Source organism: Camelus bactrianus, chromosome 5, assembly GCF_048773025.1.
Source record: "Camelus bactrianus isolate YW-2024 breed Bactrian camel chromosome 5, ASM4877302v1, whole genome shotgun sequence".
NCBI lineage: Eukaryota > Metazoa > Chordata > Mammalia > Artiodactyla > Camelidae > Camelus > Camelus bactrianus.
Window position 1 is genome coordinate 81719057 of NC_133543.1, and position 26016 is coordinate 81745072.

General features: G+C 38.2%; 2 protein-coding genes across 2 annotated transcripts in view; both read left to right on the forward strand.

Annotated features, from left to right (window-relative positions):
* Window positions 1-3749: 3749 nt before the first annotated feature.
* Window positions 3750-5576, forward strand: C5H2orf66 (chromosome 5 C2orf66 homolog). The gene is made up of 2 exons (XM_010948911.3): window positions 3750-4254; window positions 5355-5576. Exons 1-2 carry the CDS (start codon window positions 4012-4014, stop codon window positions 5520-5522), a joined length of 411 nt encoding a protein of 136 aa, XP_010947213.2. The 5' UTR covers window positions 3750-4011; the 3' UTR covers window positions 5523-5576.
* Window positions 5577-12205: 6629 nt separating this feature from the next.
* The window catches only part of GTF3C3 (general transcription factor IIIC subunit 3), a 30825-nt gene continuing 17014 nt past the window's right edge, over window positions 12206-26016 (forward strand). Inside the window, exons 1-10 of the mRNA XM_010948691.3 lie at window positions 12206-12421; window positions 13251-13362; window positions 15802-15992; window positions 16507-16630; window positions 17972-18163; window positions 18676-18841; window positions 22285-22432; window positions 22959-23031; window positions 23858-23961; window positions 24925-25096. Coding sequence (XP_010946993.1) covers window positions 12320-12421; window positions 13251-13362; window positions 15802-15992; window positions 16507-16630; window positions 17972-18163; window positions 18676-18841; window positions 22285-22432; window positions 22959-23031; window positions 23858-23961; window positions 24925-25096 — 1384 coding nt within the window. The 5' untranslated portion in view covers window positions 12206-12319. The remainder of the gene's footprint in view (window positions 12422-13250; window positions 13363-15801; window positions 15993-16506; window positions 16631-17971; window positions 18164-18675; window positions 18842-22284; window positions 22433-22958; window positions 23032-23857; window positions 23962-24924; window positions 25097-26016) is intronic.

The window sequence follows — 26016 nt, forward strand, 5'->3', positions numbered from 1 at the left end:
CCAATAGTTTTCAGTTTTCTCTGTGCCTCCCACAATATCCTCTTCATTTAGTGTCCTCTCCTCAACTTTACCATTATTTTCTAAATTTATACTCTAATTAAGTTTGTGATTCAGTCAACCTGTGTTTATTGTTTCCTTTATGCGGTAGTCCTTTGCTGAGTACTCTGTTTTCCTCTCAATTTCTGGTTACCAGCAAAGTCCTTCACTCAGATGTCTCTAGGTGCAGAAGGCCGAATATCCCAGCTGCTGCTTTTATACATGTTCTATTTAATGAAGAGGCCAAATGGGATAATTTAGACTAGAAATTAATGGTTGGTGAAACTAAACTAAACTATCCTGTTTTTTTTTCTCTCTCTTTTGATTGAACTTAACCAAATAACTGCAAACTATCTCCTTAAGTGCTGTGTTGATACATTCCAAAGAAAATGTCATCAGCTTTATCAATAATATTCTACTTTTTAAAACAGAGATTTGAAATTGAGAAATAATTAAAGGAATTAAAAATAATAGTTTTATATAAACATATAATTCCTTTTAACAATCAGGAAAACTCAAGTCTTGGTGAACAAGGTGGTAATATGTTTGTGTTGCTTTTAGTCCATTGCTCCTTTCAGAAGCTAAATATTTCTTAAATGGGGAACTACTGAAAGGAGGAATAAGTGAATTGTGTTTTTATATGAATGGAACTAAAGTTAGAAATTATTCATGGATAAATAGATATGCAAAACTATTCTACTTTGTTCGTGCTTTCTCATTTAAAAAGTTCATTGTCTCTGTGTTGGGCTCACCTGCTGGTACTGGGGGAAGGTAAGGGTGAGCATTGTTCAAGGAGTTCACAATGTTCATAATCTTATTAACCCTTTAATACTTCAATACCATTAGGTGCTTTAACTTCAAAATCCTGGAGTTTTAACAAGAGCTGAAGTAATGAAATTCCAGGGTACTCATTTACTCACTCGACCACTGACATTTAAACAGATTCAAATCTTGCATTAAAACCTATGACAACCATAACTTCCCTTGGCTCCGTGCCCACTCCAGGTACTGCCTTCTCTCTTTCTCTTTTCATGGCTAAATTTCTCCACACCTTGGTGAACTCATTCTCTCCTTCCTCTCCATCACTTCTAATCTGAGTTTCACCTCCATCTACCAAAACATCTCTAATGTTCCATGGACGCTTTTCAGTACTCATTTTACCCAATTTACCCCTTCTCCCATACTCTCCAGATTTCCTCCTGCCTCCAGGGTCTCCTTCATGTAGATTCCTGTATAAGTCTGGTTCCTATTAAAATTTCTCAAAGCTCAAGTCCTAGGCCACCCTTTCTTCTCATTTTCCTAATCTTCACTGAGGCAGTCTCATCCTTAGTATGCCAACAATCCCCATAGTTCCATTTCCTTCCCGGACTTCCCCTCTGAGCTTCAGGCCCGTGTATCCAGTTGTGTACTCTCCATCCCCACTGGGAGATCTGCAGGGCTCCTCAGACTCAACACATCCCAAATGGAACTCATGGTCCTCACCTCTTCATGCCAGTATTTGGTATGTGAGCAAACGGCACTGTAGTCCACTCAGCTGCATAATCCTGAGACCTAGGGATTGGTCTTGTAGCTCTCTTCCCCTTAGCTCTGCCTCCCAGAGTATCCAACACATAACCTGTACCTTCTAAATATCTCTTAAATCCCCCCACAGCTCTGCATCTGTGATGCTGCCCTAATCTAAGTTAAGGTCTTGTCTTGCTTGGACTATTGCACTAGCCACCTAACTGGTCTCCCACATTCTTCTTTTCTAGCTCAATCTGTCCTCCTCACTGCAACCAGAATAGCTTTTTAAAATTGTAAGTCTGATCAAGCCACTGGATGCTTAGAACTTTTCAATCACTTACCATTGTTTGCAGCAGAAAGATGGTAATCTGACTACCTCTAAAGGCCCATATTGCATCAGCCCTTCACCTTGTTTCCTCTACTCCTCAAATACTAACTGAATTTCAGTTGCTTTTAATGTGCCATGTTCCTTTCAGTCACAAGATCTGGCATAGTTGTTCACCTTGCTTGAAACTCTTCTCCCTCTGTCCTCCCTAGCTTGCCTCGGTAACTCCTACTCATCTACTAGATGTAAGGTCACTTCTTCACAGAGCCTTCCGTGATCCCTGGGACTGCAACAAATCCACCTGCTCTACACTCTCATAGCACCATAATCTCTATAGAAATTGTCATCATTTATATATTTTATTGTATGATGGTTCTGTCTTGCCCATTAATCTGTTTTAAAAAATATATTTTGTCCAACTATTTTATTTTATTTTACCTTTTTCTGTTTGTTTTTTTCTGGGGGAGGGAAGGGGGTAATTATGTTTTATTTATTTATTTAATGGAGGTACTGGGGATTGAACCCAGGACCTCGTGCATGCTAGACATGCACTCTACAACTGAGCTATACCCTCCCTCCCCCCACTAACCTGTTAATTCAAAAGGGCAGGGACTCTATTCTTACCATTTTACCATTCTTACCCCAAAGCATTGTGCAGTGCCTGGCACATAGTAGGCACTCAATAGAAGTTTGGTGACTGACTGAACAAAGGCATGAATAAATGAAGGTCATAGTGAGTTACCCAAGGTCAAAATGGCAAAACTGAGATCATAGCCAGGTATTCTAATTTCTAGTCCAGATTACTAGCCTCCACAATGAAAAGCTTGTCCTGGATTGTTCTGAATTATTGGACCCAAAGCAACTTCACAACTCATCATGTCCAATTTCTCAACCCCACTATCTGAGGATCAGATTTATTCAGCAAGTGGATGCAGCAGGTATAGTAATTTTTCTTTTCTTCCACAAAACTCATTCTATCTTTGTGCTCTGTTTTGAAGGGGTATTATGATAAACCATGAGACTATTTAAAACTCATAAAGCTTCTTGAGATTCTCAGAAGAAGTATAAAGTATAGGTCACAAAGAGCAATTTTGTCTCTTGCAATAGAATTTTCTGTTTAAAAAGCGCTGTTAATTTGAGAGGCTGATAGCTCCAAAAGAGCATTCTATTAGGTGGGATAATCATCATTATATTCCCAGCTGCTGTGTATATTCCTTCTCTTACAAGTGAAAAAGGAGAAAGCCACTTTGCTGTGTGGAAGTGCCTTGTGTGTTTTATAAAATCCAAATAAATGCTCAGTGGTTTGAGGAGAGTCTGCTGTATTGAGAACAAATAGATTCACTGTTAGCCCTGAAGAAGCTTGAAGATGTGATTCTCAAGGGTCTTTGTGCCATGGATGAAAATGGAATCATTATTTTTGAACTCCCCCTGCTCACGTCAATGACTCCCACCAGCAGCCGATCCACTGGTTATAAGTAGCCATGAATTGCCTTGCAGATTGTAGGCAGGGTAACCAACCAGGGCCAGCCAAAGCCAACCTTCTGGTAAGCTTTGTTAGCTCTTTCTGTGTGTTTCATTTTCATTTCACATCTTGGGGTGGGAGGCAATCTCGACTTACACTGCTGTAGTGTTCATCTGTCTCAGACCTGTGTGTAAGATGCATTTCTCAGTCTGGGATATATATTTTTTTCCTTTCTTTTCTTTTCTTTTCTTTTCTTTTCTTTTCTTTTCTTTTCTTTTCTTTTTCTTTCTTTCTTTCTTTCTTTCTTTCTTTCTTTCTTTCTTTCTTTCTTTCTTTTTCTTTTCTTTTTTTTTTTTTTGAGACTGCTGTCTTGACAGTAAAAGTAATTTAAGGTTGGTTGCTTTTTGTTGTCATTGTTAAGAATTGCACTTTCTTTGGAGATAACAAAGCACATTTTTTTCAGATGAAAATTCATGCTCAGACTTTTTTGGTTGTATTCATATTTGCTTTGTTTATCACTGTATAACATTCTCCTTATCATGAACTCCTTTATTGCTAATCAACTGGCTGGTTGGGGGGGTCTCATCAGCAAATAAATCCGGAAAAAAGAGGGCTGGAAAAAATAAATCTGGAGAAATTCAAGTGAACTAATACACTATTTTCTTCTTCATGTCTCCCTTTAAAAATGTTTCCTCTTTCTCTTTTCTACTTTTGTCCTCCCTTCCCTCTCTCTCTCTCCTTCAATCTTTCCCTCTTTCTGGTCATCAACATTTCCCTGATCCTTCGTTTTACTCAGTTTCATTTCACCATGCCCAGAGCATTCCTGCTGCTGTGTGTTTCCCTGGTGTTCCTTGGGCTTGTGCATGGAGCTATTTTGAGAAACAAAGAAAAATGGAAGCCACTCAACAATCCTAGGAACTGGGATCTGGTAAGAACAGCCACTGAGACATGCTGGGCTGCAAGGTGAACTTGGCACTCCCCTGGATTTACACACATTGCACTCTGTTATACCATAGTGGAGAGGAGGTGACCAAGGGCTGAGAAGATTCCCCAACAGGACCAGAGAAGAATTTTGCTAGCCTAGTGGCTAAAATTCTATTGCTTCTCTGGTCAATTTACATTTGTTTCTGTAAGGAGAAACAAATTTATATTTAGAAATGATCTTATACGCACGTAGCACCTTACACTTGTAAATGATCTTTTATATACATTGACTTTATAGCTTTGATTTCTAATACATATAAACAAAATCAAGAGCATAATAAGGAATAGCATTTTGCACAGCTTAGGTTGAACTGATAACAAAACAGTTTCTTATATAATCAGTACTTGCAAAGCTCAATTGCAAAAACTGAAAAGTTGACCTACATTCTTGTCAATTTGCTAGGCATTATTTTCATCATAAAGTTGTCTAGGAAATAGAATTCAAAAGATCAGTAAAAAAATTCTCTTTTAAAAAATATGATAAATACAATAAACATACTGACATGATTTCAAAATATAGTTTTTCTAAAGAAAATGATGTGAAATGTAACAATATGGGATTAAAACAGTCAAAATACACTTTGCATAGCTTCTGTGTATTCATTTCCTAAAGGACAGCTGGAAACTCCATGTCTAAAATGACTGGGATCTATTTCACCATTCGTCAGAGAGATTCATCCTCTGTGATGAATGGCGCTGTCTTAAAACCACATCTTTGGCACTCAAAGATGGGCAATGCATCTTCTGACTGGGGTGCTATTAAAGAATTGATATTCCTTTCTTGATTTCCACCAAAACCAGTGAATTATCTTGTGGAGGATTGAAATGTCAGACAGAAGGCCCAGTGGAGGACAGTGGAGGGAGGAGGGAAAACAGAACTATAGCTTGTATTTCTATTTCTGGGTTTTCCACCTCCTGCCTCCTAGATTAGCCCTAAAGTCAATTCCCTAAAGGGAGGGAAATAAGAGGGGGAAAATATTCATCTTTAAATATTTTCGGTGTATAGTTCATATATGTCATTGAACATTTTCTTTCTCTCTTCAGTTTTTCAGAACCCTTCAAGCATATTTTAAGGGAAGAGATCTTGATCTTGGGAGATTTTCAAATACTTTTTCCATGAGTGAGAATCCCAGACCTCTCTCTTTCCAGTCAGAACTTATTGCTTCTGCATTTGCAGATTTTGAGGAACAGAAAAACTCCTTCCCCAATTAACAAAGGCTGAGTGTGTCTTCTGAGTGCAGGTAAAACTCATCCCCTTACTCCCAGGATCTATCTAAACATACAACTCAGTCATAAAGTCATAAAGAGATTCTGAGAGTATTTATTTGAAAAATTATTTTATTTCCTCATATAAATAAGTGCTCAATTCTGATGATGCTCATCATTGTTAACATTCAGATTTGGTTCAGATATTTTACAGTCTGGTTTTAAAAAGAAATGACAGTTATGATTTTTTAAGCATAACTTTCTGGGGAGAGATATATTAAAATAGGAGAATTATCACTCTTAATAGAATTATGAAACATAGTAAAAATACCACACACTTTTACATACATCTTTTTCCAGACCAGATCATAGAGATAAGTTATGTGGGAAATCACATATAAAGAAATATATTGAATTGCACAGTTTGATTAAATGGAAAGTAGAAGTTAAAAGAATGATTCTTTGGGGAAGAAAGTATTAAGCATATAGTTGAGCTTGAACTTCCTCACCTAGAGAGAAAAAAAGGTAGATTAATAAAAATGGCATTTTTCTCATAGGAAAAGTATTAGAAATTTATTTGTGTATAAGATTTGAATTTTAAAATTCTTATTACTTTAGCATTTCTATCAAATAAATACCTACCATTTAAAAAGGAACAGGCATGGTGCAGTCCAAGAAAATATATTATGATTCTAGTCAATTAGTTTTTTGTTTGACTGAGTAATGAAGGAAACTGGATCATAATTAAAATCTACCTCCATTCTGTCCTGAGCATATAGGTGAAATCGTGAGGAAGCAAACCACTGTTGTATTTCATTATTATTGTGAAAGCATTTTGATTATTACTTCTTTTAAATGTGATGATTTTTTTTAAAAATGTGTGATTTTTTAAAAAAATAATGATTGTTATTCTAAAAAGAAGATGCAATTTACTATGTGGCATATGCACTTGAAAACTGTCCTACAAGGAGGAAATAAAATAGGAAAAAAATGATATTAATGAAGGGTTCCCTTGACTATTCTTCACACTCAGGTTCAGGGTGCCAGACACTAAAACAGAGAATAATTATTGCTATAAAGTACCTATTTCAGTTTGAGACAGTATTGCATACAAGTTACTTGTAAGCCTTGGTTTATTCAGTCGTAAATGGCAGATGCTAAACTCTAACTCATAGAAAGTACCAGAAAAAACATCAAATACATACTTTCACGTGAGCATGAAATGAGATAATGTTTGAGGGCGGGGAACAGAGAAAGCACCCAGTTAGAGGTATTGAATATAATAAGAAATATTCAGCTTTGTGAAAGAAGCAAAGCTTCTGATTTGAGGAATATTTCATAATTGTAAGCTCTTCTTTCCTAACAACTCTGATTAGAAAATGAAGACAAAAAGAGTTTTCAATAAAATATGTTCACCTTTGGGTCTTTGCATTGATTTGTATCATTTTTATCATTTTCATTTTCTATTTCATTGTAACATTTTCTTGTTTTTTCAGGTGTCTGGCTATTTTAAAACTAAAGATGAAGCTTCTCATGAAAAAAATTCAATCATGGTCATGGCTAAATTTTGCGTGTTTTCCTCCCCTCCATTTTTGTCAGTTTGTAGTGCTTTTATTTTACATTTCCAGATTTACAAATAAATAGCTTGAGCTTTGGGACATATGTGACTGATGTGTTTTTTTTTCCCACTCAGTAACCATAGATATCAATGTAGAGTACTGCACATATTTACAAAACACCATAAAGTTAAAAGAAATGAGGATCTTCTACGTTACATGTTTCCTTTAAACTTGTCTTCTATGTTTATTACCTTTTGTCAATCAGTATTTTTATTTGAAAGGGACATTGCTCATTTTTACTTTAGTTTATTATATGTAACCAAAATTTGGGTTTAAAATTTATCTTTTGCCTAAAAAGAAGGTGCATTCCTACTGTCAGCAGATGCTAGTGAAGGACCTCACAGTCTTAGTTTCATTTCGAGGAAGAGTAAGAGCTGAATAGCCACAATTAATTTGAAACGGAAGGCAAAGAAACGTGGGATTTTAGAAGTTGCTCAGGCCTCTGGGCGATGTTCTCTGTAGCGATGTTCGGGGGGAACGCTGGGCTACACAAATGCCCTAACCACACCTCAGTGAACCTCGAGAAGGGAGAGAAGAAATGGGTGGATTTCCCTTCTTTTATAACCAACCCTCTTCCCCTGCCCTTCCCCCAACCCCAGGCCGAATTATTCTTTTCTTACATTCTTATTTGAAATAACTACTTTTCTTTATGGAGCTGCACATTTTTCCTCTGATTCCTACAAAAAGCACATTGTATTAAAAGCAACCATTGGTGTCCTAATAACATACGTCCATACATTCCAAAATAGCTTTCTGTGGCTGATTGATATTGAATATCAAGAATAAAATATTTATGCAAGAACAGATTCGGTGTCTTATTCAACATGTTCTATTGTAATTAGTTGTATCAGTGTCTGTTTTTCCTGGAGGATTGTGAGATCTTTGTGAGCTGAGTTCATACCTGAGCCATTTTTATTTCTCTAGCACCTAGTACAATGACGAACATGTAGCAAGCGCTCGATAAGAAACACTTGTTGAATTGAAGTAAATGTGTGCTCTTTTGCTATTTTTTACACAGTAATGGAAGCTGCTTCTAGTTAATGTCAAGACTTTTTTGGCTTACCATTTAAAAGATGTAAGTTGGGAGGATGGATGGGTAGAGCTCAGTGGTAGAGCTCAGTACACTAAGTGGTAGTGCTTAGCATGCATGAGGCTTTGGGTTCAATCCCCAGTGCCGCCATCACAAAATGAATAAATAAAAGATACAAGTAATTACTGATGAGCTACTTCTCATAAAAATATAGCCCATTCGGATAAGTGGTAGCGTGGTAGGGAGGGTTTCAGCACTGTGCAGTCCGCTCAAGTCCCGGGACTGGCTTTCCCGCTCCCTTCCCCAACTCCTGCCCTGTTGTCAAGACCTCCACATGGGGCGTGCTTATCTGCTTCAGGGCCTTCGAAAAGGAAGGGCATCCACAGGGGGCTTTTAGCTCTGAGCATGCGAAGATTCAGGCAGAAGCACGCGTCCTCCTGCTGGAAAATTCCTCCCAGAGGGCAGGTAGCTGTTGATGGAAGGCCTACACTCCGCTAGACTAGAGTTTCTTAACTGAGACGCTACTGTCAGCTGGGGAAGGACAAGTCTTCACGGTGACCATTTAGCTTACCTGGTCCCCAGACACTGTGTCATGGCATACTAGTGGTTTCTCTACACCTGCCTTATTATTTTGACAAGCAAAACCTCCCTCCACCCATTTCTAACAGCTCACTGGGGAAGTGATTTTGCTCTTGGCTGAGAACTGTTGTTAGGAAAACAGCAGAAGTGTCATGTTTCCTGCAATGAAAAGAAGTATTCTGTAGGCGATCTGGGAATCCCAAGGGGCCCTTCTTCCTTCTCTGTATAGGTCCTTGACAGCCTCTCGACACTGACTCTGCTCCTCTTTGATGAGCACCCCAATTCCAATCCCCAGGACATGGTCTGTTGTTCCCTAGCTCAGATCTAGTATGATCAAGAACTATGAAGGGTATGAGGTGTTACCCAACTTGCAAGCTACGTGCTGGCTGCTAGTTTCGCAGATCCTGGTGGAGGATTGAAATTCCTAGGTCTGAGGCCATGGATTTTTTATCCATGACTCAGCAGGCAGCATGAGCTTTACATTTACATTTGTTCTCCTCGTCCTCCAAGTATCATGGAGGCTGTGTGGAGTTGGGGCCAGGTGTTTGCTGCACTCAAGTTGGTTTGTGCCACAGCTGAGGAACCCAAACTTAGGAAACCCCAACTCTTACAGGGGGCTACATGCCCAAACATGTCCAACCTTTGCCCCAGAGGGAAACATTATCTTTATTATACTGGTCGGAAAACATATCTGCCTTCTGCCCCAGAAGGAGACAAAATCTCCATCTTTTAAGGCTGTTCATGCTCTAGATATCCTTGAAAAGACAGTCCAGAATGAAAGCTGTCACAAGCCTCGGCAGAAAAGTGAGAGAACCATGGAAAAATCGTCTCCCCCAGAGCGTCACACCCCGTCCTGGCTCTTTCCTTTGACGGAGAGAAAGGATGGTGTCACAGCCTCCCTGTATACTCAATGCTATTCTATCATCATGGTACAAATTCAATTGTTCTGCTTTCTTTAGACATTGCCTTTTGATTCTCAAAAATCAGTCTAAAAGTCTGAAATGTTTCTTCTTGCTGTTTTCATTACTGCTGTAACAATTCCACTTCATCTCAGGGTAATGTGGATACCTCTGACTCACCAGGGGACACAGCACTTACCAGGAAGTAGGGGAAAGAAAAACAGAAAGATTACAATTTCAAGACATGTTGCTACATTCTGACCTGTACAAGAACTGTCTTGTCATCAAAGTGTTCACAGCAGAAAATGAATCCTTCCATCTGCTCCAATTCTCCACAACATGAATCTACATCTTCACAGTTGTTATCCCCATATTCCAGGCAGCCAATATGAAAACAAGCTAGTCTAAGGCATCTGGATCTTAGGAGAGCATTCTTTTCACCAGGTGACCATCTTTCCTCCCTTTGATTTCCTTCTTTTTCCCTAGGAGAGTTAGTGTTGCGAGAAAATGGGGCATGAGAAGATGGTCATGTCCTCAGTCTTGGACGAGTCCCTGGGACACACCCTGCCACGTGAGGGTCCTTGGCTTCCTGCAGAAAAGAATTCAAGAGCGAGCCATAGTAAAGTGAAGTTAGATTTATTTAAGGAGATACACACTCCATAGACAGAGTGTGGGTCATCTCAGAAGGCGAGAGGCCCCAGGAGATGGGGTCATCTTGGAAAGTAAGAATGGCTTAGGAGATACACATTCCATAGGCAGAATACAGGCCATCTCAAGAGGTGAGAGGCCCTGAGGTGCAGGGGTGATTAGTTTTTATGGGCTCGATAATTTAATATGCTAACTAGTGGGAGGATTATTCCAATTACTTGGGGAAGGGGTGGGGATTTCCAGGAATTGAGCCATTGCCCACTTTTTGGCCATTTATGGTTAACTTCAGAATTGTCATGGTGCCTATGGATAGACCATTTACCATGCTAATACATTACAACAAGCGTATGAGGCTCAAGGTCTATTGGAAGTCAAGTCTTCCACCATCTTGGCCCTAGTTAGTTCTGACCAGTTTATGTCCTATCCTCAATTGCTGTGTTATTCTTTTAATGGTTGTGTCCTATCTCCTTCCCTCTTGTCTCATTAGGATAGAGACTCTTGACCTGGTCTCAAATGTACTTTCCTGACAGCCTGGAGAAATTCAGGGGGGAATTTTCCTGTAAGTGATTTCTGTGGACTACCTTAACCCAACCTGCTGGTGTTCCATATTTTATACCCAGATAAGGCTCTGAGGATCCTTTATCACCAGAAAGGAATGACTTCTAGCTGTAAGATAATTTTTCTTCACCTAGAAGTCCCCCTTTTGCAGGCCCTGGCCCATGATCTGCCATCAAACCGTTGCTTTTTCTCATCTGGATAATCATATAAAGCACCAATGGCCAACCCAAGTGATATGCTCCCTGTAACTTGTCCCTAACCTCAGCTTCATATGGAAATGCATACCCCATACCCCTACTCCTTTGCCCATTTCCAAGGCATTCAGTTCCATCCAATTTAATTCATAAATGTGTTTTCAGCACAGATTACTAGGCTACAAAAGAGAGTTCACAAGGATGCATCTGGTAGAGCTGTTCTCTAGATGTTGACAGCTAGTGTCTCTAGAAGAGGATAGCAGAGAGATAGTTACAATACAAGGTAAAATATAAACCACAGGAGTGTGTAGAAGGTGAAGAACAGTTCCACTGAGGAAAGGCCAGTATATCATATTAATTCCAAGCATGGGATTTGGAGTCAGATAGACTAGGGTTCAAATCCTGGCTCTACTATTTATTAGATATGGGACGCTTGCATTAGGAATAACAAGATAAAATAACAAAATAAATACAATCCATTTTTAAGGATTATTTTGAGATAATTATGTAATATGCATAAGACAGTACATGACCTAGATAGTAAATGGGCAACAGTATATGCTAATCATGGCAAACATTTGATTCTCTCTAAAAAAGTCTGACTGTTACAAAAAGAAAAAAACTTCGATGGGAGTTAGAGGTGGAACATGAAGTCTAGATCAACTTATTTACAGACTGAGAAGGAGCCTGTGGAAGGGGAGAGTCAGAATTTGTGGAAGACGGGAACACTGATGGTGCCATTGATTGGTGGAGATGAGATTGTGCATAAACTGGGGGAGGACTTCAGCTTTCCGTGGCAGGGCAGAACTGCAAAGTGGAACATTCCCATGGCAGAGCAAACATTGAAAAAAGAAATGGATTGAGAGAGAGTTTTAAAGGAGAATTGAGGGAAATGATGTAGATGACGAGAATTTCCTTTAAGCAATTTTTTTTTTCAATTCCTTAATAAACTTAAGCTAGAGGGCTGAGCCCAGCAGCAAACGATGGCTCCGGGCGCTAGGAGTGCGCGCGGAGACGGTTCCGCCCCCTGCCCGCCCCGTCCACGCCCCTGTCCACGCCCCTTCCCCCGCCCCGTCCACGCTCATCCCTCCAGGAAGGAGGCGGGGCCCGACGCTCCAGCGGAACCCGAGCGCGGCGGCTGCAGCGCAGGCCGGGCCGGTTTCCCGGGCGGACGCTGGGTCCTTGTTTAGAGCGCCCCGGCGAGGGGTAGAGTCTGGGAGGCGGTGCTCTTCCGTTTGTCCCCGTTCCTGAAACTGCGTATCAGAACCCCGCAGACATGTCGGGGTTCAGCCCAGAGCTCATCGACTATCTGGAAGGGAAGATCTCTTTTGAGGAGTTCGAAAGGCGGAGAGAAGAGAGAAAAACGCGTGAGAAGAAAGTGAGGAGATGCTAGGCCAGGATGCTCCCCACTGTCTTTTCACTCCATTCGCTTTGATGGGGCGGGCCGAGTACTTCCAGCGGTCTCTTCCCCTTCTTAGGGAAACTTCCGTTCTCACCTCATCCTTGTGCTAAGCTCCTCTTTAAAACATTTCCCCCACCAGAAAGCTTTTGTCTCGATGATAACCACTTCTCTTTATATTGCCAAATAGTACATTTTTTGACTTGAGGGTAACTTATCGCTAGTAGGTTAAATGAGGGGCGTGGGAAGTAGAGTTTGGAGTCAGTGTCTGACTGTAGTCCTAGCTTTGGTACTTTTTGTGACTTTGGGGGAGCAGCTCACGTCTCTTCTTTAGGCCTCAGTTTCTGTTTCTGGACGGAGCGATTTGAGCTCCCGTTTTTGAGGAATTTACTAATGGTGTGATGTGATCTTCCACAGAAAAAGGTGAACTTTCTTGTCTGTCCGAGGGAAAAGAAAAACAATTACAGATTTTGAAATTAGCTGGTGGGTTCTTTCCTAAATCATACAACTAATAGTGCCCCATCTCTTTTTACTTAAAAAAAAAAAAAAAGGATAACATGTGTAGATGAATGAAATTGTCAAGATTCAAAAATTTTTTTTTTTTACTATTGACTGATTCAGATTGAAGGATGAGACCTAAGTACTCTGAAATGCTTTGAGAATATTCAAATTTAGATTTCACATACTACTTATGTGTTCAGAGCTCAAGTTTTATAGGAATAGAAAATGAGGCCGATGTTCTGTTCTCAACTGGAGAGAGCTAAATGTGCATTCGTTTTTGGACTCATTAATTAATTTTCAATCACAGAATCTTCAGGAAAAAGGAAAGGCATCAGCTGAAGAAAATCCAAATGACTCTGAAGTCCCATCATCATCAGGAATTGACTCTACTAAATCTCAGGACAAAGATGTCCAGGAAGGTATGTTAGGATCACTTGCTACCTGCATTAAATGTTAAGGATGCCTAATAATTTAGTGAAAACATTATTTTTTTTTTATTGCAGTGGTATTCTGTTGTTGATTGCCTGTTTTATTAGGAGCATAGTGCTTGACTAGGTGCTTAGTAAATATTTGTTCAATTATTGAATATGATGATGGTTACTTTAGTGGGTTATTTTCGTGGAGAAGTGTTTCAAATTGACATCAGTATTTGTTTGAGAGCCTTTTAGAATCATTTTTTCTTAAATTGACCCTCTCAGTTGGTTACTAATTCTTCGAAACTATACTCCCCCAAATTGTAATGACTTATCCTTCTCTACAGAGTGGCTTCCAAACCACTTGCATTTTTTAATTGTGAGAGATGAGATAGAAATGTCAGAGTAGATGGCCAGTTGGCTGTCCACATGGGACCTCACACACAGCATAGGTATCTTGGTATGCTACCTCATTCCAGGATCCAGTCATCAGCTCTATATGACCACGTATTAAATTTGATTAGTGCACCCAGACTAATTAAACTCATGAGAGCCTAAGTGATGAACTGTTATGCAAGTTTATTAATTTCTAGTGATCAATATACTTTTCTAGTGATCAGAATACTGATAATAGTTCATGGAATCCATTTACACATGTCAAGTAACCTGGGATGCTAAACTATCAATTAGAATTCAGTTTAGGGTGTGAGGTCTGATTGAGAACTAAATTAAAATTCCTAGTCCCAGACGGCAGAAATAGAGGCTGGTCTTTTCCCCCTTTAAACAAATAAGCCTTTACACAGAAAACACACTAGTAGGGTGGAAAGAAAACAAACAAGCTTTATTCCTGCCTCCTTGGAGCAAGTAGGGAAGAAAGGGCAAAGAGGAAAGAAAGTGGGGTTACAGTTTCTTACTTTGCCAGGCAAGTAGGGTAGACAAGGCGGGTGAATTTGTTCTAAAACCTAGGCTTCCTTATCTGCTCAGGGAAGGAGTTGCTCTTCTATAGTCAAGTCTTTGAGGTGCAACTGTAGTAACAGGCACCATGGGGTGCCTGCCAATTCTCTTACCTAAAACTGACCCTAAGAGGTGGCCATTAGGCCCTCCATAAAAGGAGGGTTAGTTAAATCCAATTCCAGCTCACCATGAGCAGTCAGGCATCCAAGGACTAGATGGCCTCAGCTCAGATAACCCCATCAGTTCTTTTAAGATATGAAGCTCCCGATTTCCCAGGAAGGATTGTCCCAGAACTTTACCAAGATTTCTGGTGAGTGTGAACATGTATTCAGTGCAGAAGGGGTCAGTTTTGAAGAGGCTTTGGCAAAGTCTGCTGATTGGAATATAAGGCCACTGGAGTCATTGTCTTTTTCCTCCTGTACACTGATGAATTCCACTGCTAAATTCTTATTCTTGAGCACCTTTCCTACATACTAGACAAATAGGGACTTCTTTTAATTTCATTTTCAGTTCATTGTTGCTGATATAAAAACTCCAATTAATTTTTGTATATTGACTTTGTATCTAGGAACCTTGTTAAATTCACAAATTCTGATAGTTTTTGTACATAGAGTTTTTTGGCTCTTCTACGTATATAATCATATCATCTGTGAATAATGACAATTTTATTTCTTCCTTATCATCTCTATGCCTTTTATTTCTCTTCCCTTATTATGTTAACTAAGACCACCAGTAAAATATTGAAATGAGTGGTGGTAATAGGCGTACTTGTCTCATTCCTAGTGACTTTGAATAACTAATCATTGGCTGTGTTTGTGGGAAACTTTTTGTAGGCTCTCTATCAAATTAAAGGTATTCCCTTCCATTTCTAGTTGGCTAAATATTTTTATTAGGAATAGGTGTTGGATTTTATCAAATGCTTCTCTGTATCTATCAAGATGATCACATGACTTTTCTCCTTTTTTTTCTGTTACTGTAATAAATTTTACTGATTGATAGTGTTTTATACATTTCTTTTCATGTTTATTTTGGGTGTTTAGAATTCTTGAAGATGATCATTTTGATGATTTCATAATAATAATTACTTATTTGTTGCTCAGAATGTGTGGTGCTTTTTTTCATTCTTTTCTTCCATAAATATATTGACTATCTTACTTAACCAGCATCTCTGGGGTTTGAGGTATTTCACAAGTAATAAGCTTAAGAGTTTTTGTTGTAGCTTTTCTAAAATATGTTACATGTCTCTCCTTTAACAGAAATTGACTAACCTTTTTTGATCATTCAGGATAATCATTATGAAAAATTATTTTACTGTAGTGATATCCTCTTCTTTGGTTTGCTTTTGGGAATGTTCATTTGTCTGTTTTTTACTTTCAAGTATGGTATTGCTGGGGTAGAAATTTATATTCTAGAAAATACTATTTGTTTTTTCTTTCGACTGCTGAATGTGCTAAAGCTTTTTTTTTTCAACCTCAATGTCTCTTTCTTTAGGAGAGACGTCAGATGGAGTCAGTAAGTCAGTTCACAAGGTCTTTGCTTCCATGCTTGGAGAGAATGAAGACGATGAGGAGGAAGAAGAAGAAGAGGAAGAGGAAGAGGAGGAAACACCTGAGCAACCCACTGCAGGCGACGTGTTTGTACTGGAGATGGTTCTCAATCGTGAGACCAAGAAAATGATGAAAGTAAATTCTTCTTATTTTGTTGTTTATAAACAGAATGTAAAAATGTGACATAGAAATAGAAAAAGAATCTTTAAATTATACATATATCCTGAAATAATTCAAACAATAAGAAAGGAAATTCTACGAGACAACTGCTATTACTGGTTTCTTATGTTTCATTTTGAAGATTGTTTAAATGTAAAACCTTAATTATTGTGTGTGTCAAAATGTATGATGGTTTTGCTATTATAAGTTCCGATTGTAACTTGATACTGTTTTAACCAAGTTCATTCTGAGTAAATAAATTTGAAAGAGTGAGAATCTTCAGTAGATTGCATTATAAATCTCCTGGCATATAAATCCATCTTGCAGCATCCAGATCTAATTTGTTCTAATTAGTAATTTAGTAATTCCTGACCAGTTTAATTTTTGCTTTCTTTAATAAATATTGTGCTGTGCTTTGAACTTTCTACCGTAGAAAAGGTTTTTGGTTTGTTTTTATTTTACTCTAAATGTCAATTTTTGTTCTGTATAGGAGAAAAGGCCTCGGAGTAAACTTCCCAGAGCTCTGAGAGGTCTCATGGGTGAAGCCAACATCCGCTTCGCGCGAGGAGAACGTGAAGAGGCGATACTGATGTGCATGGAAATCATAAGACAAGGTGTTTTCCGTGGGGATTACTGACAGTAGCAGTTCAGTGGTCTGACTTAAAACAAATGGAGGGGCACCTCACTGTGCTATTTGGAAAATACATTCAGAATCTTGGAGGTGATTGTGATAACAGTGATTTGCCACTTTTCACACTGAGTAGGAGTCATTACCAAGAAAATGAAAATAACAGAGTATGAGTCAGTGAAATATCATTAATATTTATTGAACTCATAAAGGCTTCTTTTTTGTTTTTATTTGTTTGTTTTTTAATGTTTCATTTTAGGGGTTTTAGGCTTTTGTAGTATTAGTCTTTTTAAAATGTGGCAAACACATTATGTTAAAACCATTTGAAAGTATTCTTTTTCTTCCATTTTTGAAATCAGACAGTGTTAGATTATTATAATCTACTTTTTGGTAAAAGATACAATTTATACTTGTTGTCTTTCCATTAAACTGCAATCTTGGTCATATCGAAGGATAGCTTCAGAACTGACTTTTTGACTAATCACTTACATTATTTTGCGTTCCTGATGTGTTGGCAAGGGATTCCCTGCATAATGGTTTGGGTAGTTGTACTACAGTGAACTTTAAATTTTTCTTTTCACTATTTTGGTATTTCCTTTCATTTAGACTAAGGTCCTTTTAGAAATCTTGTTATAAATTTCCTGGATTATGCATAAGAACAATTTGAAGACACTGCTTTTTCTTTTTCACCCCATCAGAAATTGAATTAACAGACTTTTTCCTTCAGGGTATTTTGTTTTGTTCTACTTTTCAGTATTATCTGTTTTTTTATTTCAGTTTATAATTAAACAAATTGTTAATTACCTTTGATTTTAATCCCTTGTAATCTTAGAACCTCATTTCAGAAACATTATTTCAGAAATGTGAATTAAATGCTCACTTTGCTAATCTTCGGTTTAGGTGCACTTGGTATCCTCTGTCCATTCATTCCATACTCCCTGGGGTGGGAGCTTGGTCATGAAGATTTATCCCCACTGGTGTATCTGGTGCTCAGTGGGATGAACTTGCTGAGTTAGTGAGCCATGTTTAGCCTTAGCAAAGGGAGATTTTCATGAGGAGGGCTTGGTGGAGAGTAGGGGTTTTCATGAAATTACACTTTGCTTAGAGAAAAGAATGCTTTTAAAAATGCCAAAAATATATGAAAATATACTAAAGCAAGTATAATCTACTGTGTATTCTAAATTCCATTAAGTGGTTTGTATAATTTTGCTAAATTTACTTAGAAAGAAGTATGAGAGAAAGGATCCATAGTTTGAACCATGGAATTGACATCAGCTTAAGCCTCTTCCCTCAACCAGTGGAATTTGTTTCTTTATATTTGTTATAGCTCCTTTGGCTTATGAGCCATTCTCTACTCTTGCTATGATATATGAGGACCAAGGTGACATGGAGAAATCACTGCAGTTTGAGTTGATTGCTGCACATTTAAATCCCAGTGACACTGAAGAATGGGTTAGATTGGCAGAAATGTCCCTGGAACAAGACAATATTAAGCAGGCTATATTTTGCTATACAAAAGGTAATTAAAATGTTTTTCTCATTTTGTTTGATAAGATGTTATATAATAGGTTTTTTGATGATTGTACTTGCTATTCTGGGGTGATGTTTATTGAAATATATTTACTCCTTATATTCTGTTATACCAGAAGTAAGTGTTTGGGGTCCCTCTATTTTCATGTTTATCAGCAACTTTATTTAATTGTGAGCTAATACAGCAAAAAGTTGGTAGAACAGGACCTTCAGTTTCCCACTGAGATCAGGGTTGGTTCTAAGCTGTTCCTTGAGGGTTAATGTTAACACTACAGTGACCAAATGAAGGTTAATATTGAGATTCGGGTTCTATTTGGTCTTGGGTCTGTCCTAGCTTACAGTTCCTGTGAAGGTAGATTTATTCCATAATAACCCACTTGGTTGCATTGGAGAATTGGTTTAGAGTGTTTAATAGATTTTCTGAAAAATGGGTCACACCCAGATACCATGAACCCCTTTTTATGATAAATGTATAATTTATATTCCTTTTTTTCTTTTTAGCACTTAAATATGAACCTACTAATGTCCGTTATTTGTGGGAACGATCAAGCCTTTATGAGCAGATGGGAGATCACAAGATGGCAATGGATGGTTATAGGCGTATTTTAAACTTTTTGTCTCCATCTGATGGAGAACGATTTATGCAGTTGGCTAGAGATATGGCAAAGTAAGTTTGAAGTGAAATAACATATAGAAATATTCTTATTAATCATCTTAGAAATCAAAGCATATATTTGAAGTAGAATATACGTTTCATTGAAGTTCGAGGAAGTGTTTTACTTCCTTTGTTTTATTTTGTGCTTAAATATAGAGGGTTTTTTTCCCCCAGTACTTTTCTGTTTCCAAGTCAGCTGTGTGACTGTTTTAAAAATTTTGAATATACAGTTACCTTTCACATGCTCGGAAGTTTAAAAATGGAGCATGTTCTGAAAGGATGACTAGGTTCCCAGGTTTCTGTAACTTAGTTGAAGTTATGTCCACTTGCAGTAAATTATTTACTGCAAATATACTAATGAAACGTTTGTGATCGGAGATCTTCTGTAATCATTTTATCTTTAGCCTATGCTAGAGTAACATTTTAAGATGAAAATTTTTCTTTAGAGTTGGCACATGCTACCGGCTATGGTATATATTTTATTCTAAAATATTATGCCCAACTGCATTCTCTTCTCTGATATGCTGTACAGTGAAACAAAGCAGGGTACATTTTGGCTATGAAATTCCTTGTGGTATCTTTCTCTTCTGGGATATCTCTTATTACAGTATTTCAGCCTAAGATTAACCATCTTGATCTGGATATCTTAGGTTAACCCTATTCCATGGCCATTGTCATGAAGATGCTTAGCTGTGAAACCACCCATCATATTCCCAAGGATGGGTTATGTAGGAATACTGGAAGCATTTATAGGAAATTTGTTGAGGTGCAGCAACCCTAAATTGATCCTTGTTATATATGATGAGCATTGAGGATCTTCCCAGGTTTCTTGCTTTTAGTCACATCTCTCACTGTCATGCTGGTTAGCCCACAGGCTTCTACTTTATGAACTGTTAGATGGCCTGTGATAGTACATTTGTTTTCTACTTGCATTATTTATAATCTTGTTGGGAAAGGGTGGTGATGAACAGTTCTGCCACTGCTGCAGAAGTCTTTCCTGCATTGAATTCTGTTACTGTAACTTCTGATTGATTAAACCTTCTCTCATTCCCTACTTTTGCTCTAGAAATAGTTATTGAATGTAAGTTATGCGCTAAACACTGTACAGGGCACCAGGAGATTCAGTATTGAATGAGTTTTTAAATTCTCTGCCCTTGTGGAGCTTTCATTCTAGATGGGAGAGACAGGCAATAAGCAAATAAACAACTAAGTATGTAGTATATTAGATGTTGATAAGTGATATTAAGAAAAATGAAGCAGGGGAGGGAGGTGAGTTGAGGATTAGGAGTGTGTTACTTTAAATTGGGCGTTTAGAGAAGGACTTAACTCTTTGTGTTATGGTCATACTGACCTGGATGTGAACGGAAGGAGATATGGGAGTAGATATTAGGGAAGAGTATCGTAGGCAAAGGAAATGGCAAGTGCAAAGGTAAAAAGTGTCCGGGGAACAGCATGGATGCTGAGGTTTAAGGGGAGGATAGCAGGGGGCAATGTTAGAAAGGGATCAGGAAAAGATTCCTTGGTCCTTGTGGGTCATTGTAAAGGCTCTGGCATTTAATCTGAATGAGTTTGGAAGCCATTGGAAGAGTGATTTGATCTTACTTAAATTTTAGATGCATCAATTCTGGCTGCTCTTTTGAGAATAGATTAAGTAATGGTAAGGACAGAAGCTGGGAGAATAGGCAGGAAATTATTGCAGTAATCTATGGTAGGGGTGAGGTAGCTTGGACCAGGGGAGAAACAGCAGGAGGTGGTGAGAAATAATCAGATTCGGGATGTATTTTGAAGGCTGAGCTCTCAGAATTTTCTGATGTGTTGGATATAAGTGTGTGTGTGTGTGTGTGTGTGTGTGTGTGTGTGTGTGTGAGAGAGAGAGAGAGAGAGAGAGAGATGGGGAAGGGGGGTGGGCCCATGAAGGAGTAGAAACAGAGAAGGGAAGAGTTCTGAGAACTAAACCCTGAGGAACTACAGTGTTTAGAAGTCAGGAAGATGAGGAGGAAACAGCGGGGAGACTGTAAGGAAATGGACAGTGAAGTAGGAGGAAACTAAGAGAAAACGGTAGTCTAGAATTTTACTAAAGAAAGCACGTCAAGGAGGAGGGATGGGCATCTGTGTGAAATACTGCAGATGGGTCACAAAATGAGGACCAAGTATTAACACTGGAGAAGCGGGTAGAGGGTGGAGTCCTGGGGGATAGGCAGCTCTTTGGAGAAATTTTTTAGGGGAGCAGAAGAATGGGGAGGTAATTGGAATGGATTGTAGGAGTAAGAGGTGATTTTTAAGTTGGAGAAGATTATAGTATATTTATATTCAGGTGGGAATGATCCACAACCAGGGGAGATACTGAAGATTCATAAGAGAAGGGACAGTTGCTTGATCAGTAACCTTGAATAGATTGGAGGGAGTGGGATCTAGTTGAGGACTGGCCTTACGATAAAAGGAGAAGGCGGAAGATATGGCCATGGGTATGGGTAAGTAGATAGATATGTTGGGATATATGTGGGATATCTGATTTGATTCTCTTTGTAAAATAAGAAACGAGGTTATCAGCTGAGAGTGAGGACGGGAGAGTGCTGGAGGTTTGGAGAGGAGAAGATGTGAAATAGTTGTCTAGGTCCTTGAGACCTTGCTGCCCCACAGACCGGAAGCATGTGCATCACCTGAGAGCCTGTCACAAGTGTAGAATCTCAACTCTGCCCAAGCGCTACAGGATCAGAATATGCCTTTTTATAAGATTCACATTGATTTGTATGCACATTCAAGTTGGAGAAGTACTGGGCTAGGTAACTGTAGTAAGATTGGTGATCAGCACCATGGGCTCACTTGAGGGTAATGGTCATTAATTTAGAGTGAGTTTCATCAGCATGGTCAGCTGGGCAGGTGGAGGTGAAGGCATACTTGGATTACCCAAGGTTGGAGTTTCATCAGATGATTTTGATAGAGGGAGAGAGGGGCAGGAGAACTGAGATGCACAAGACAGTAATTGTATTGTTGGTTTTTGTTTTTTGTGTTTTTTTTAGATTCCACATATGAGCAATCTCATATGGTATTTTTCTTTCTCTTTCTGGCTTACTTCACTTAGAATGACATTCTCCAGACAAGACAGTAATTGTAATGTTGGGTCATGGAGAAGGAGGAAAGAGAGGACAGGAAGGGTGCAGGGAAAGTGAAAACGTGGTAGGATCAATGCTTAGTGGATCCCACTGAAGCAGAAGAGTTGTTGGTATTGGCTTACAGAGGGAGTGAGCTGTAATGGTGTGAGGTAGCCTTGGGAGAGGGATGACATGGCACGTTTTCCTCTGGATTAGCTCTGATTATGATTTTAAAAGTTTTTCCTCCTCTCAAACGTTAAGAAAATGAAAATTATAGTTAATCGTTAGAGAGTCTAAGTAAGAAAATGAATTTTGTGATTAACTTAAGTAAACACTCGTCCATTTTGTCATTTATTTTTTTAGGAGTTACTATGAAGCCAATGATGTTACTTCAGCCGTTAATATAATTGAAGAAGCGTTCTCAAAGCACCAGGGCCTAGTCTCTATGGAAGATGTTAACATAGCAGCTGAACTGTACATTTCTAACAAACAATATGACAAAGCTTTGGAGGTAGGAACACTTGCATGTTTCTCTGTTAGGTTTTGAGCATGTTTCTGTGTTGTAGAAATTCTTTGACAATTCCTTATTTTAGTTGTATATATTACATTACTTATATTCTAAATTGTATATTTAAGGACTATATGAAAACAGATTTAGATTCTCTAGTAATCCCATATGAAATAAAAAATGTAGTTACCATATGAGAAAAGCTGTTGCCATCATCACAGGTGGTAGATCTGTCCTTCAAGGTCGCAGGACTCAGCAACCAGTCTACTTGCTATGATTCATTTCTTAATCTTTTGGGAAAATTAGATTGGTTTGATACAGAGAAATTGTATATCTTCAGCTAAGCATTAGTTAATGTGATATAAAAACATTAATATGTCATAGTGGCTCCTTATTTTAAAGAGACAAGATGTTGCTCATTTATATGTTGTAAGGATTATTTGAATTAACTGTTCAAATCTTTGCATTGTGAAGAGGTTTTTCATACATACCTATTGTATTATTTCCTCCCCCCACCCTATTCTTTTAGGTAATTACAGATTTTTCTGGAATTGTGCTGGAAAAAAAAACTACAGAAGAAGGCACTTCAAAAGAGAATAAAGGTTGTAGTTTCCTCTGCACAGGAGAGTGCATAATCATCGCTTTTTCATAATGTGGCATCTTGAAATTGATAGTTAATTTTCTCATGACAAGTTATCCCAAGAAGCATTTTTTTCCTAAGAGAGATTTCATGTCTTTTTCTTGTGAATATTCACTCACAGATAATCTTTAAAAAATTTTTTTTCAGTCCATTTTATTTTCCAGTGCATCCAATTGAACTTGGCATTTGTAACTGACCCACGGTTTCTTTAGTGCTGTATGAAAGAAGAATGAATTACTGAGCAGCTTATCAAAAAATTTAGAACTATAGCATTTTACTTTTCAAAAAGGGCTTAAAATGCTCTCTACTAGTTTATTTCAAACTTAAGCATTGAAAAACTAAAATTCTACTTCAAACTTAAGCATTTACATAAAAATACTACCTCAGACTTAAGCACACTATTACTTTATCCCTTTCTCAGCCCCTTGTAGTGAAGACTAAAAAGAGGCTTTGGAACTCAAGAAGAAAAAAGAGAAAGTTCGTGTATCCTCATTTGTCATTTTTGTCCTTTTAGTTCTTTGCAGTTTTGATAGGTGTGGGAGTTTATGTTGGTTTGGGATAAGTGGATAAGGTAGTAGGAAAAGAATAGGAAGGACAATTGCTATCGAAGCGCAAGCTGAAGGGAGTGTAAGAACCTAGGGCTAGAGCTGGCCAAGGTTAGAATTGACAGTAGAATCACTTGCTTTGAGTGAAATAAGTGAAATCTTACATAGAAGAGACAGTGTGCTTCATTTGCCCCACCTTTTAAGATTACATATGGAAACTTTTTGTCTGTGTCTAATGCACAGCTGGTGAGAATGTTACCTGCACTATACCTGATGGTGTGCCAATAGACATCACGGTGAAGCTGATGGTCTGCCTAGTACATCTCAACATCCTCGAACCACTTAATGTAAGTAACATTAAGATCTGTACTGGAGATACTTCAGACCAAATCCACAGTGTTTTCTTGAGATGACAAGAAATTATAAGTTGACCCTAGATTTTACATTTCTTCATAACCAGGACATCACAATAAGTCAAATTATTTTTGTGTGAATGTGTTATAAAAGCTAAAACTGTTTGGAACTGGGCTTGTAATAGTTTGCTTTTCTTTTAAAATGAGAATAATCCAGAGATCAGAATTTGAGATTGGGCCTTTTAGACAATTGACAATTTCTGACAGCTATTCTCTTTTGTTGACTTTGGGCTAAGTATTTCATTGAATAAAAAAATGTGTTCGGCATTGACTTTGCATACCTTAGGATAAAATATTGACCAAAATACACAAATCCCTGTCCTCATGGATCTTTTGGTCTAACGGGACTAGGTAGATAATAAATAAAATAAGTGTGTAAAGTACAGGATGTTAGTTGGTGATAAGTGCTCTGGAGAAAAACCGAGACGACTAGAGAATATAGGGTGTGGGAGGAGTTGCCACTTTAAGTAGAGTGGTCAGGAAAAGCCTCCCCCAAGAAATGACATTTGAATAATGAAGGTTGTGAGGAAGCGAGCCCGGCAGGTACCTGAGGGAACAGCTTTCCAGAAACACCAGCCGGCACAGAGGCCCTGAGGCATGGGTGTGTTAGACTTGTCAGAGGAAGAGCACAGGGGTCAGCTTGTCCTAGCTCCGGCAATGCCTGCCTTATAACCGGCCTTCAGAAGTCATGTGCTGAATGAGTGAATGATGGCAGTATGAGTTTCTTTTAATAGTGATACAGAAATGAATTAAAAATGATTATTTAAAGCTGTTTTTATTAAGCCTTGCTCCTTTAAGGCTTGCCTCAGATAACTCGTATGTAAGTTGAAAGAAATATAAGTAGATGTGTGTCCTTGTAATGAATGTTTGACTTCAGGCTGTTATTTTGGGGTCCAGCCTCTCTTGACAACGCTCGTGGAGCAGAATCCTGAAGACATGGGGGACCTGTATCTAGATGTTGCTGAAGCTTTCCTGGATGTTGGTGAATATAACTCTGCGCTTCCCCTCCTTAGCGCACTCGTCTGCTCTGAAAGATACAACCTTGCAGTGGTTTGGCTTCGACACGCAGGTAATCCTTTTTTGTGGGAAGAAGTTTTAATCACATAAGCAGGCAAAAACTTGCTTCCTTAAGATGGTAATAATTATTATAAAATATTAATGTCTTAGTGAAAGTATTTCTGATTTCAGAGTAGTTTTTTGAAAGTCAGTATTTTAAACTGTCTTGGTTCACCACTAAGTGATTTTCCCTCACTAATGCTTTGGAAGAATGATTCACATAATGGTACCAGAGTGAAGTAGAAGGACTAATGTGTTCCAGTTTAAAAATACCATAATTACCTGTCTTTTACCTGTCTCTTAACCATGGGCTCTGGTTCCTGGTAGTAGACTGTCAGACTTAGGGTGCAATCTAATTTTTGAAGAGTTTTTATGGGTTTATATTTAATGTTATTTTGAGAAAAAAGTTAATGTATTTTCAGTTTTCTTTGAGCTGAAAATATGTTTAAGATTGGGTTTTATCTGTCATTTTATTTCATTGCGTCTAAATCCACAGTAATATGAAATAAATCATTTAGTGTAGAAGCAGCAGCTTAAGAAAAACTAAATCTCTTACAGAAATGTATGAAAGCCAAAAATCATATGATAGGATTTTCTATTGACTCAACATAAGAGATGCATTGAAATTTGAATAATCTTTGTTTAAAATATTGGATGGTGGCAGAAAGTTCTAATAGTTGAACTATTACACAGTGACAGAAAGTTCTCTATAACTAGAGGAGCATTAATTGACATTTTGGGATATTTTGGGACATATCACAGATACGAAATGTCAAAGAGAACACTTAATGATTAAGGTAACACTTTACTGTTAGGATGAGTAAACATGAATTCAAATGTAATGCCATCGTAAGAAGTCGCACTATTTGTAGTATTTGAATTTTAAAGACACAAACAAGGAGTTGGAGTTTTTGTTGCCTTCCATAAAGCTGT